This window comes from Lichenostomus cassidix, chromosome 5 (assembly GCF_008360975.1).
Source record: "Lichenostomus cassidix isolate B80296 chromosome 5, HeHo_3.0, whole genome shotgun sequence".
Taxonomy (NCBI): domain Eukaryota; kingdom Metazoa; phylum Chordata; class Aves; order Passeriformes; family Meliphagidae; genus Lichenostomus; species Lichenostomus cassidix.
In genome coordinates, this window is record NC_139486.1 from 61,781,650 (window position 1) to 61,794,445 (window position 12,796).

The window sequence follows — 12,796 nt, forward strand, 5'->3', positions numbered from 1 at the left end:
AGCTTGAAGGTGCCTCAACACAGTCACAATCCCACCACACGGACCCTGCAGCTCTTTGTCTCCTGGATGTGGCAAACAACGCAGCTAGAGAAGTTCACTTTGTCTTTAACAAGGAAGAAAGTTTCTCCATGGTTTCCCTTGCTAATTAGTCTCCCGTGGCTTGTTAAGAAGGATGACAGAAGTTGTTTAAAAACCTGCTGAGAAGCTTCCTTGATGATTAGGAAACTTTCTTGGCAAAGCCCAGAAGATCTTGTTAAGCTGATAATTCCTTGAAGGTTGGTTGGTCTCCCAGGATCACTTCTTGCTCTGGGAATGGGAACAGCATCACTTGTGGTGGAAATAGCTGTGAGCACCTGGATGGTGGCACCTGGAGCTCAGGGCCCACTGGTGGGATGGTGGTGGGATCTGAAACTCAGACCTGCTGGTGGGCTTTCTTAATTCTTCCTTTCAACCTGAAAATCTTGAACTGAAGGAGAGTGGACTTAGATTGCATAGTGGGGAAAAATTCCTCCCTGTGAAGGTGGTGAGGCACAGGTTTCCCTGAGAAGCTGTGGCTTCCCCATCCCTGGAAGTGTTGTAGGCCATGCTGGACGGGGCTTGGAGCAACCTGGTCTAGTGGAAGGTGTTCCTGCCCATGGCAGGGGGTTGGAATGGGATGAGCTTTAAATTCCCTTCCCACCCAACTTTGATATCAAAAGTTTCTCTCTTACCAAGCCCTTTCTCATTTCATTACATTTATTCCAACTCTTTTAATCCAGTCCAGATCCACCTTTCCCAGGTAGAAGCCCCCAGACCTAAAACATTTTTTCTCCTGCTGTTTGTTTCCAGAAAGGAAAGACACTGTTCACCATCTATTAACTTTTCAAAAGGAATTTAATTCTTTTTGTGGGGCACAATAAAAAGAGGATTGTCAAATACATTAATGGCAAAAGAGAGTGTGGGAATAAAATCAGCTCCTAGCAGGGTGTAGACGGTGACCTCACAAACAGGGACAGAAACACTGTACAGGTGTTAAATGCATTCTTACAGGTGTTTAGTGCATTCTTTGCCTCTGTCTTCAACACTCATCCCTCCATTCTCAGTGGGAAACATATATTGTCCCATGGGACACTGCAAAGTCCTTGAGGTAGGCAAGCCCTGCTCAGCAGAAACCAAACCACCCCTGTGTGATCCACAGCATTCCCATCATGAATCCCAACCCAGCATGTGCCAGCCATTGGGAAGTCCTGAACCCTATCCCAGTCAAAACCAGAGCACTGGGAGCACCAGGAGAGCTCCTCAGGAAATCCTGATTTCTGTAGAACAGAGGCATTGCAGAAGTTGTTGAGCTGATAAGAGAAACCTCTTCCTAGCCCTCAACAGTCATGCCTGGAGAGCTCCCAAGAGATAAAGAAGGTTTAACTTCCTTTATCTCTGGAGAATCTTCTCAGGTACAGAGTACTGGGTGTTTCCTGTTGTCATTACTGCATTGTCCTAGGAGCCATGGGGTGAACACAGGTGCCAGCAAGAATCCTTTCTGATGTGCCTCATGCTCCAGGAAATGCTTCACTGCAACAGGCTGAGCTCATGTTATTACTTCCAGGCTTTACTTCAACATGGATATCTTCAGGGATGAGCCACGTTCACAGATCCCTGAGGGAGGCAGGGCTGTGACGGCACAAAGGGGCTGAGCGCCGGCGTGAGGCGGGGCTGCCATGTCACAGGGCTCTGCTGGCCCACAGTGACCTCTGGCACTGTGAGGTCACAAAGCCGTGCCTCAGCTATATAAGAGGGGCCAGCAGGCGCAGCTGCCAGTGCAGTTGCGACGGGACGTGCCGGAGCCATGTGTGACGGTGGCGTCCTTATGACTGCGCTTTTCCTGCTGCTGGCCGCTGTGGCTGTCTGGTGGGCTCTTGGCCACCGACAACCATGGAGGCAGCACGCAAGGAAAGAGGAGATCCCTAAGCGTGCCGGGGTCCAAGCCAGAGGCTCACGGAGGAGCCGAGGAGCCCCTGTAGCTCCCAGGTGCTCCAGGCCTCGGGCGACCCCAGGCAAGCGGCCACGTGTTCCCGCCAGCCCCCTGGCCAGCCCCTGCAGCTGCGGCCCCTGCCTGGCTGTGGCCCAGCAGCTGCGGGAAAGCATGCTGCTGCTGTGGGCTCGCAATGGGACACGTGAGCCACTTTATTCAGGGATGTGGCAGGCACTGTGGAAAGAGCTGGAGGAGCTGCTGAAGCGAGGCCACCTGCCCTGCTGTGGCTCGTGCAGCTCCTCCAGGAGCCTCCATCCCTGCAAGAGGCGTCTCCCAGCAAGAACCACCATCCCTGGGAGAGCCTCAGCCCTTGCAAGGATGGCACACCGTCAGAGATCAGCCATCCGTGCAAGAGCCTCCGGCTGTCAGAGATCCTCCACCGTGCCAGGAGCCTCTGTTATCTCTGACAGCCTCCAGCCCTGCCAGAGGCTCAGCGAGACCTGTCAGCCTGCAGCAGGTGCAGAGCCCGCGGACAGGTCTCCCAGCTCCCCTGGACTCCTGGACGTGACCGAGACGGGCTCATCCCCGAGCGCTGCTGTGGTCAGGGAAAGCCCGCAAGTCCAAGTGGGAGCCCAGCCCGAGGCACGGGAGCCTTCCCAGGAGCAGGTGGCGGAGCAGCAGGTGTGCCGGAGCCAGCAGTTGCCGGCCCCCGGCAGCCAGGAGGCTGTGCCGGCTGTGCCAGCTGGCAACAGCCCGTGCCTGGCGGCGGAGACGATGGCCAAGAGACCGAGGAGGTTCCTGCGTCTCCAGGAAGCTGCTCCCAGGCGGCCACCGCGGATCACAGAGGCCTTTGCAATAGCAGGTGAGATCTTGGGAGCAGCTGGGTGAGGCTCCCGCGGGGCTCCTGAGGGACAGCCCCAGGCCAGGCCAGGCTCCCCGAGAGCCGCCTAGTCCCTGGCTGCTTCCAGTGCCTCTGACGGGCTGCTTTTGGGCGTCCAAAAACGCCTCTCTGCTGTGCAGCCGCTCCTGGGACGCCCCTGCGGCAAGAAGCCTCGGGCTGTAGCCCCGGCTGTCCCGAACAGCAGCGTCCAGCCCACGACGCCGGGGACAGCGTCGGTGCCGCCCCGCCCCGCGGCCCTGCGGCTCCTGCAGCCAGCTGTGCGCGCTACCCTGGCCCAGCCGTGCCGCTCGCCAGCCCCACGGCTGCCAGGCGCTGGCCGCTGCCCGGCGCGCAGCAGGAAGCAGGTGAGAGCGAGGTGGCCCGCGGTGGCCCGGCGTGCTTCACTGGCGGGCACTCGGGGCTGGGGGGCCCCGGGCGGAAGGCTGATGGCTCGCTCTCTCTCTCGGCCTTTGGCAGGGCGAAAGAAGCAGCGGCAGGAGCTCTACTGGCTGGGCCCGCAGCTGGGGCGCGGTGGCTGCGGCACCGTCTTCTCGGGGAGCCGCCTCTCGGACAGGAGCCCGGTAAGCGGGCGGGACGGCCGGGCGTGGCAGGAGGGCCGGGCCGGGGTTGGGGCCGGGGCCGGGCGGGGCTGGAGCTCAGCCCGCCTCTCGCTCTGTGGGCTTGCAGGTGGCCATCAAACGCGTGCCCCGGGAGAGCGTGCTGCGGTGGGGCGAGCTGGTGAGTGAGCGGGGCCGGCGGGACGGAGCGGAGCGGGGCGCGGCGGGCAGGGCTAAGGCCGGCGCCCCGAGGCTGGGAGGCGGGAGATGGCGGGGGGAGCGGGCGTGGGCTCGGCGAGCGAGCCGGAGGGAGCACGGCGGGCCCGGGGATGCCGGCGATGCCGGACAGCGGTGGAGTGGCCGGGCAGGGGGGCACCCCCCCCGAGCGTGCCCTGGGCGGGAGGAAGCCCAAGCCCCAGGGAGGCTGCCCAAGGGGGCACTGGGGCATGGCAGGCAGGGGGCAGCAGAGCTCCAGGGCAGCATCAGGCCTGCTGGAGGCGTTTTCTCCTCCTCACAGCCCGACGGTACCCGTGTTCCCATGGAGATCGTGCTGATGGAGAAGGTGGGCTCCGGCTGCCGCAACATCATCCAGCTCCTCGACTGGTTTGAGCTGCCTGACAGCTTCATGCTGGTCATGGAGCGTCCGGAGCCATCGCAGGATCTCCTGCACTTCCTGATGGAGCGGGAGTTCCTGTGCGAGGAGGTGGCGCGCCGGCTTTTCCGCCAGGTGCTGGAGGCCGTGCGGCACTGCACCGCCTGCAGCGTCCTGCACCGGGACATCAAGCCCTCCAACCTCCTCGTGGAGCCGGAGAGCGGCGAGCTGAAGCTCATCGACTTCGGGAGCGGCACCTTTCTCCAGGAGCAGCCCTTCACACAGTTTGCCGGTGAGCCCACGGCCGGGGCCCTGCTCCCAGCGCCAGGCATTGCACGGCCCCATTCCTTCCCTCCTGGCCTGCGGCACTCAGCCGGCTGCCCTTTGGCTGCCCTTTGGCTGCCCTTTGGCACGGGGCGGATGCTGTGCCCCAGGATGCTCTGCTGTGCTGCCGGCCCTGCCGACAGAGCACGGCTGCAAAAGCCAAGCCCCAGCCGCTCGGCTCGGCAGGCCCATGAGGGCTTGGGCTGCATGGTTGCCCTTCTTTGCTTGCTGGCAGAATGGCTTCTTGGCTTTGGCCAGGCTGCTGGAGCAGGGGCTGCAGCCTTGGGGGGAAGCTGTGGCCACCACTGCAGGCCCTGGCTCAGCCAGGAGGCTGGGCCCAGGCTCTGCAAGCCAACAGCCTGCGCCCAGACAATGCTGCCCTTCTCCCTTAGGAACACCCGTGTACAGCCCGCCCGAGTGGATCCTCCATGGCTGCTACCACGGCCATTCGGCGACCATCTGGTCCCTGGGCGTGCTGCTGTACGTCATGCTCTTTGGGAACATCCCCTTCCACAAGGACCGTGACATCGTGTCGGGGCAGCTCTGCTTCAGGCGGCAGGTCTCTCCAGGTTGGTATCCGGCCTCAAGAAGGCACTTTTTGGCACGTGGCTGCGCACAGCCCAGCGTGGCCCAGCTCACGCAGCTCGGCGGCAGGTGGACGTGCCGTCAAGGGCTGGATGTGCCGCGGGAGGCGGCCCGTGACGGGGCCGGTCAGCGTGGCACGCCGGGCTGAAGGAGGTGGCGCCGCTTCCTGCCGTGCCGCTCTCCCGCCAAGGGCAGAGCGGGCCGGGCGGCTGGCACGGCTCTGAGCGCACGCAGCACTGCCTGGGCCCTGCGGGCACTGGGAGCGGCTGGGCAGGAGCCTTCGGCAAGTGACGAAGGGCCCTTTCTGGCTTCTCTCCGCAGAGTGCCAGCAGCTGATCCGCTGGTGCTTGTCCAAGCACCCCGCGGACAGGCCGGCGCTGGAGGAGATCTCGCGCCACCCTTGGGTGCTGGGCAGGTGTCTTTGATGCCTTGCCGCAGCCTCTGCAGCACCCACTTCCCCAGTCCCACGCAGGACTGAGGACCCGAAAAATAAAACAACAACAAACCCATTTGGTGGTGTCAAGTGCGGTCCCTGTTAGTAACTTGTTAGTAACTTTGGTCTTTTCCCTCTCCCAGTGCTCCATTTTGTACCTGAAAGGGACTTTCATGGCTCTTTCACTTCCCTTGGGATTGACTACAGATAGCCATGGCACACAGAAGGAGCAAAATACCTTGTTCATGTAAAAGCAAGAATTTAGTTTCATTCAGTTGTCAGTGAAATGCAACTTTGGACAAGGAAAAGACATCCAAAAAATAGGCTCATTTGTCATTCTTGCCACTAACAAGTTTCCATCCAAAATATGGAGAAATGAGGGACCTGAAATTTCTATCAGGAGTTATTTCTTGCCTAAAATGAAGACCTTTAAAATAATATCACCCTACATTTTTTTATTTCAGGTTTTTCAGGTATTTTTCTTGTCTTATTTTGTTGTTTTTTAGTCCCTTCTCCCCACTGCCTTAGTGCAAATCTCCTGATACGAAGTCCACTGATGATATTCCTAAATTTGTTTTTAACAAACCACCATGGGCCTAAAGTGGAAAACTAATTAGAACTTTGTTTGAAGTCTTTGAAAGGCAGAAATTGGGGACGGAAAAAGGACTGGGCATGGGTGGTTTGTTCAATTGAACCTGGAAATATATCCTGGTTTCAAATATGGAGCTACAAATTAATTAATTCTTTGACTTGGCTTTTGGGTGATATCTCATTATCTCCAAACTGCATCAAAACTGCAAAGTAATTAATTTAGAATGTTGTGTTTCCATCTTTCCTAAAAAGGGCTTTTCATTGGAGGTGCCTCTCTGATCCAGCCCAGAAATCACAGAATTCCAGAATGTCTCATTTGTTAAACCCACATAACCTCTATACAGGGAATCCTGACACCTTTCATGGAATCCTGGAAGAGTTTGGGAGGGGAGGGACCTTAAGGATCATCCTCTTCCATCCCCTGCCCTGGGTATGGAAAGCTGCCACTAGGCCAGGTTGCTCCAAGCCCCATATCCATAAATACCTATATAAATGTATAACTTGCCATCCTAAGGCCAGAGATCTCCTAGATGTTCTTTCTGATCCAAAATTATATCTAGATATTAAAAGCCAACATTAAATGTATATTATACAACACTTTCATATATAAAATGCAAAATATTCTTGAGTTAAACATGTGCGCTAACATCCACATGTTACTGAATTTTTTTCTCTCTCCTAAATCTCTTTGAATCCCACCTTATTTTCCAGAAAATGAGGTATGGATGAGAGTTCTGCCACAAGGAAGAGGAAAAAAAAGCAGACAGAATTCTCTGTCCCTGGTAACATGACAAATCAGAATAAACCCATAAAATCTTTACAGGATTAAAAATAAAAATCCAATTCTTATCTCACCAGAGGAGCATTGGGATCATTGCAGGTTCATTGAAGAACCTCTCCAACAGCAAAATAACCTCTAATAGAAACAATATTTAATTTTTCAAGTGAATGTAACTTTACTTCAGGCTCAGTGGCTGAGTTTGCTCCAGGTGTCCATTGCCAGCAGCTTAGGCTGTCCTAATGAGCTCTGGATGGATCTCTGGAGCAGCCAGCTGGGATTACAGGAGGTGAGGGCTGCTCCAAGCCTCCAGGTAATGAATGAACCCAAAAGGCTTCCAGGCTACTCCTGCCTTGGCACCAGCAGGCCTGCACAGGTCTGCTGATTTACCTGTCTGAACACAATCCAGAGTCCATTAAACCTTCTTATTCTGCTCCAGGTATTCCCAGGAATAGCTCAGATGCCCACAAAACACAGTTTTGATCCAAAGATGGGATTTATCTATCAGTTAGCAGTAATGTGAAGCACATCCTCTGATATCTTAGGTGGAATTAGAGGGATCAAGACACTCCAGGCATCCTGGAAGAGGATGCTCCATGTCCAAAGGAGACCACACAGGGCCACATAGAATCCTGGAATGGTTTGGGTTGGAAGGGGCCTTAAAGATCACCCAGCTGGTACTGATGTTTTGGTTGGGTGTAGCTCTGCAAACAATGATATTTTAACATCAGCACTGGAATTTGGTGAGTTTCTGTGCCAACATTTCACCACTGATTCCCACTGATTTCACCATTAGTTCCTGCTATATTACCAATCTTCCAGGCACAACTTCAAATAACCCCTCTTTTCTCAAAATAATAAATGAACCCAGGAAATCCAGTTATTTCCAAAATAAACGTTTGATACTTAGAAAAGAACAACCAAGAAGGCAAAACAAGTTGTCAAAAGAGTAAAATACTTATCAGGTAATTAATTATAAACCTTTGAACTGTTTATCACTAAATCCTTCCTCTCCTTTTGTGCATGTTCCCAGAAAAATGGCAATTTTTTCTTTCATGACCATTTCACCTCCATTTCTCAGGAATTGTCCCACATCAGACCTACTCTATCTCTCTCCTGGACTGTATTGCACCAAATTACTGCCAACTTCCCCCAAAACCTTATTTTTCCACCGTCCAGCTTGCTTTATAAATAACCACCAGATTTATTCCAAGCCTCCTGATGTTCTCTCAGCCATGATTCCAGGCCACCAGGTGAGCAGGTGATGATGAGGGAGGTCCAAGGTTGATCTATATTCTATATTGTTTGATTTATCAGTTATTTATTTTAATTATTAACCCAGTCTACCAAACCATTATATTATGTATCATTCATACTGGATAAAATTCAGAACTATAATTTCATGGTTTATACCCTATTCTGAGCTCCAGGACGCTGAAACATCTGAAAGCCACCCCAGTCCTGGGTCTGACTTGGGTCCCTGATCAAGGCAAGGTGCAGATTAAAGAAATCCAGGGATGTGCACATGTTGTGAAACTGACAACCAGGACTTCTCCAGTATAAGTCCTGAGGGGAGCAAACTCCTTGGGCTGAGCTTCAATAGAGTTTGTGGGACAAGGGTGTGGATGGAGCCCCCAGATGGGGTGATTAATGCAGATTAGTCCACTCTGAGACAATTAATCATTGCCTCGAAGTCTCCAGAGCCACCTGCTCAGGTAGGACATCCGGGCTGCAGGCATTCAAGGTGGATAATCCCATCCTTGAAGGAAAACTGGGCTGTTGAGTGTCCACAGAGGGACATCAGCAGCTCCAGAGCTGGAGCCAGAAGTGTTTTGTGTGACACTTGGGGACTCTCTGACCAGCCGAACATCACTGCTGCCATGTGCCACTGCTGCCATCACTGCTGCCTGGTGACTCCTGCACATGAGAGATTTGAGATCCCTGAAGCACAATGGGTTTCAGAATTCCATGCTATCCCTTTTTGTTTGCTCTTTTCTTTGTTTATTTGCTCTGCCATGAGGAGGCCCGAGGGTTTTATCCCAGGAGAGCAGAGAGAACATATTTACAGCCCTGTCACCCACAGGCTCAGCTGTTGGAGTCAGGGAAAGAGCACGTCTCTCTCCACATCAGCCTGGATGTTCTCTGCTGCATTTGGGATAAACCCTTGGCTCCAATCACCACAGTGAGGGCACAGGAGGAGCTGTAAATCCAAGAGAAAGAAGTTGACTTCCTTCTTCATGTCCTCACATCCTCCTTTGTGGGGCTGTGTCTGAAAACAGCCTCGCAAAAGTAGGACTTTTTATAATGAATGGGAATAATGGCTTGTGCAAATTGTTTTTTATCTTTCTTAGGCAGCTGAAGCAAGATAAACAGATTTATGGAAGTGTTAAGGGTGAGTCTTATTTAGTTATAAGGAATTGTCAGCAAAATACAGTCGTTAAATCAGCCTTTGGAATTTGATTATTTTAAAATTCAATCCCATTTCAGTGTTTTATCTTCATTCCCATGGTTTTTGGATGTTTCAGCCTGCTGGAGCTCAGAAAAGTATAAAGCATGAATTTACCAATGTGAATTTTACCCAGTGTGAATGATATCTAACAGTTGGATAGACTGCATTAATAATTAAAAGCCAAGGGAAAATATTCTTAAAGTGGTGGAATCTGGGATTTCACTGGGATTAGGATTTTCTTCTGCTCCAGGTTTATGTGATCTCTGATGAGGTTCCTCCAAGGTAACTTCTGAAACAAATTTCTTTCAAACCAAAAGGGAGTAAATATCTGATTCTTATATGGAATAAATCCAAACTTTTATGCATCCAAGCACAAAGACGCAAATTTGCCATTCGTGTCACTTTAAGATACATGTTCTTTTCTAAGCACCTCAACTGGTAAGTAAAAAAGTATAGAACTTATTTTTGGAAAATATATGGAGTATACCAATAAGTGGCAATTAGAACAGTGACTGATTGGAGTCAAATATGGCCCAAAAGAGAGGCTCTGAGGTTTACCATTTTGATGCATTTGTTCCCTTTGCCTCTGCAGGTAACACCCAGACATGGGAGGAAACCATACGCAGCTCACATTCATCCTCCTGGGAATTACAGACACTCCCTGGGCTCAGGTCCCACTTTTCAGGCTCTTTCTGCTGATTTACATCATCACTTTGGTGGGGAACATCAGGCTGATGCTCTTGGTTTGGGTCTCTCGCAGCCTCCACTCCCCCATGTACTTCTTCCTCACTCATTTGTCCCTGGCTGACATCTGCTATTCCACTGTCATCTCCCCCAGAATGCTCACGGGCCTGTTGTTTGGGAATAAAACCATTTCCTGGGCGGGCTGTGTGACACAATTCCACCTCTTTGCTCTCTTTGCCACGGCCGAGTGTCACCTCCTGGCTGCCATGGCCTACAAACGGCTCATGGCCATCTGCCACCCCTTGCTTTACGCCATGGCCGCGTCCCCCGTGTGCCTGCTGGCAGCTGGTGGCCTGGTCCTACCTCGTGGCCTCCCTCAGTGCCCTCATCTACACCAGCTGCATCTTTGGGGGCTCCTTCTGTAGGCCCTGCCTTGTCAACCACTTCTTCTGTGATGCCGGCCCTGTGCTGAGGCTGGCCTGCTCTGACACCCGCAGCAGTGAGGTCACCATCTTTGCCCTGGCCATGGCCAACGGGCTGGGCACCGGCGTGGTCATCCTGCTCTCCTACGGCCACGTCCTCCACACCATCCTGGGGATGTGCTCGGTGCCCAGCAGGGCCAGAGCCTTCCGCACCTGCACCTCCCACCTGGTGTCTGTGTTGGTGTTCTACGGGACGCTGCTCTTCGTGTACCTGCAGCCGGCGTCCCGGCATGGCAGCCAGGGTAAGGTGGCCTCTGTCTTCTACACCGTGCTCAGCCCCATGCTCAACCCTTTCATCTACAGCCTGAGGAACAGGGAGGTGAAGGCAGCGTTGGGGAAGTGCAGGAGGAGGTTGGAAGATCATCTGGTCCAGCACACCATGGGCAGGGACACCTTCCACTAGTCAAGGCTGCTCCAAACCCCATCCCACCCAGCCTGGAGCTCTTCCAGGGATCCAGGGGCAGCCACAGCTTTTCTGGACAACCTGTGCCAGTGCCTCACCATTCCCTCAGGGAAGAATTTCTTCCCAGTATCCCATCTAACCCTACTCTCAGCTTAAAGTCTTTCCCCACTGTCCTGCCACTCTGTGTGTTTGTGGAAGCAAACCATTCATCTAAAGTAAGAAATGATCCATTAAAATAATTGGATATGTCCCTGATCCTCACAATTTTATATAGGTTCTTCCACAGCTCCTCACAAAACTCAATTACAATATTTATCCTGGAGAAATAAACCCCACAGTCACATCTTCCTTGGAAGGAAACAAGAGTGGGAGCCTCAAACTTGAAATGAATTCCCTTTCCAGCCACAAGGCTGTCAGAACAAATTACACAGAATGGTTCTGGGGTATTACTCCAATAATTCTTCTCTTTCTCACAGGATGCACAAATCACAGTTTTATTGGTTTATAACTGATTTTGCACTGATGAATGTGTATTTTTCTTGCAAGATTATTGTCCTTATCCCTAAACTCCAATAAAATTCCTCGTTGTTACCTGTGAGTTATTTATTAGAGCAGAGCTGCTGGGGTGGAAGGGAGCACTTGGGAAGAGCAAGAGTATTTTAACATTTGATTGGTAAAAAAAACAAGATAAAAGGCTTTAAAACTGCATTTTTTTCTGGCTTAGAAGGATAAAAATCTCACAATACACCTTGGAATATCAAGGGGAATGCAGGTGTTCAAGTGCCAAAACATACCTTGAAAACCTAACAGACGGATTTCACCCCAAATTTAAGCACATGTCTAGTTTCCATAGGTGAAAGAATCCTCAACACCTTATCTATGGATAGCTGGGAGCTGTTTGGGTGTGGAAAAGGCCCTAAAAAACCCAAAGCAAACAATTCTACAAATCAGGGCTCATTAAAGAAGGTACAGGAATGGCCACAGCACTGGGGAGAGACCAGCAATCCTTCATCTTTTCCTGGCCTGGAAAAAACTCCCAATTCATGCCCATCCTAATGAATTCCAAAGGCTATTTGTTGGGTTTAAGGGCAAACTGAGTGCAATCTTGCAACTTCCTTTCACCATTTGGGTGGTCTGGATAAGCTCAGCAGAGATGTCCATCTCTTCCTCCTCTTCTCCACCTTCTCCCTCACCTGTTGACACCTTTGTGGGGTGGGATGAGTTCTGACTGCACAGAGGGACAGGCCTTGGCTGTGGCAGGGAAAGGTGGAAACAGAAACATTTTCCCTTTGTTACTGTGTTGTGAAGATGTCATGTTCTGAGGAGTCATGTGGGAATTCACTTCCTTTTGAAAAGTAAATAGATGGTGAACAATGTCTATCCTTTCTGGAAACAAACAGCAGGAGAAGAAATATTTTAGGGCTGGGGGCTTCTACCAGGGAAAGGTGGATCTGGACTGGATTAAAAGAGTTGGAATAATTGTAATTAAATGAGAAAGGGCTTGGCAAGAGAGACACTTTTGATATCAAAGTTGGGTGAGAAGGGAATTTAAAGCTCATCCCATTCCAACCCCCTGCCATGGGCAGGAACACCTTCCACTAGACCAGGTTGCTCCAAGCCCTGTCCAGCATGGCCTACAACACTTCCAGGGATGGGGAAGCCACAGCTTCTCAGGGAAACCTGTGCCTCACCACCTTCACAGGGAGGAATTTCTGCCCATTATGCAATTAAGTCCACTCTCCTTCAGTTCAAGATTTTCGGGTTGAAAGGAAGAATTAAGAAAGCCCACCAGCAGGTCTGAGCTCCAGATCCCACCACCATCCCACCAGTGGGCCCTGAGCTCCAGGTGCCACCATCCAGGTGCTCACAGCTATTTCCACCACAAGTGATGCTGTTCCCATTCCCAGAGCAAGAAGTGATCCTGGGAGACCAACCACCCTTCAAGGAATTATCAGCTTAACAAGATCTTCTGGGCTTTGCCAAGAAAGTTTCCTAATCATCAAGGAAGTTTCTCAGCGGGTTTTTAAACAACTTCTTAACAAGCCACGAGAGACTAATTAACAAGGGGAATCCATGGAGAAACTTTCTTC

The 12,796-nt window shown here is 51.9% G+C and overlaps 1 protein-coding gene and 2 pseudogenes across 2 annotated transcripts in view; all 3 read left to right on the top strand.

The window, feature by feature from the left end:
- The window catches only part of LOC146436954 (mas-related G-protein coupled receptor member D-like), a 94,044-nt pseudogene that overhangs the window by 20,045 nt on the left and 61,203 nt on the right, over window positions 1-12,796 (top strand). The window lies entirely within an intron of this gene.
- LOC146436956 (uncharacterized) lies at window positions 1,808-5,379 on the top strand. Its single transcript, XM_085063375.1, has 7 exons — window positions 1,808-2,810; window positions 2,969-3,204; window positions 3,314-3,409; window positions 3,516-3,566; window positions 3,903-4,269; window positions 4,694-4,870; window positions 5,208-5,379. Exons 1-7 carry the CDS (start codon window positions 1,823-1,825, stop codon window positions 5,309-5,311), a joined length of 2,019 nt encoding a protein of 672 aa, XP_084919501.1. The 5' UTR covers window positions 1,808-1,822; the 3' UTR covers window positions 5,312-5,379.
- LOC146436957 (olfactory receptor 8U9-like) lies at window positions 9,743-10,706 on the top strand (annotated as a pseudogene).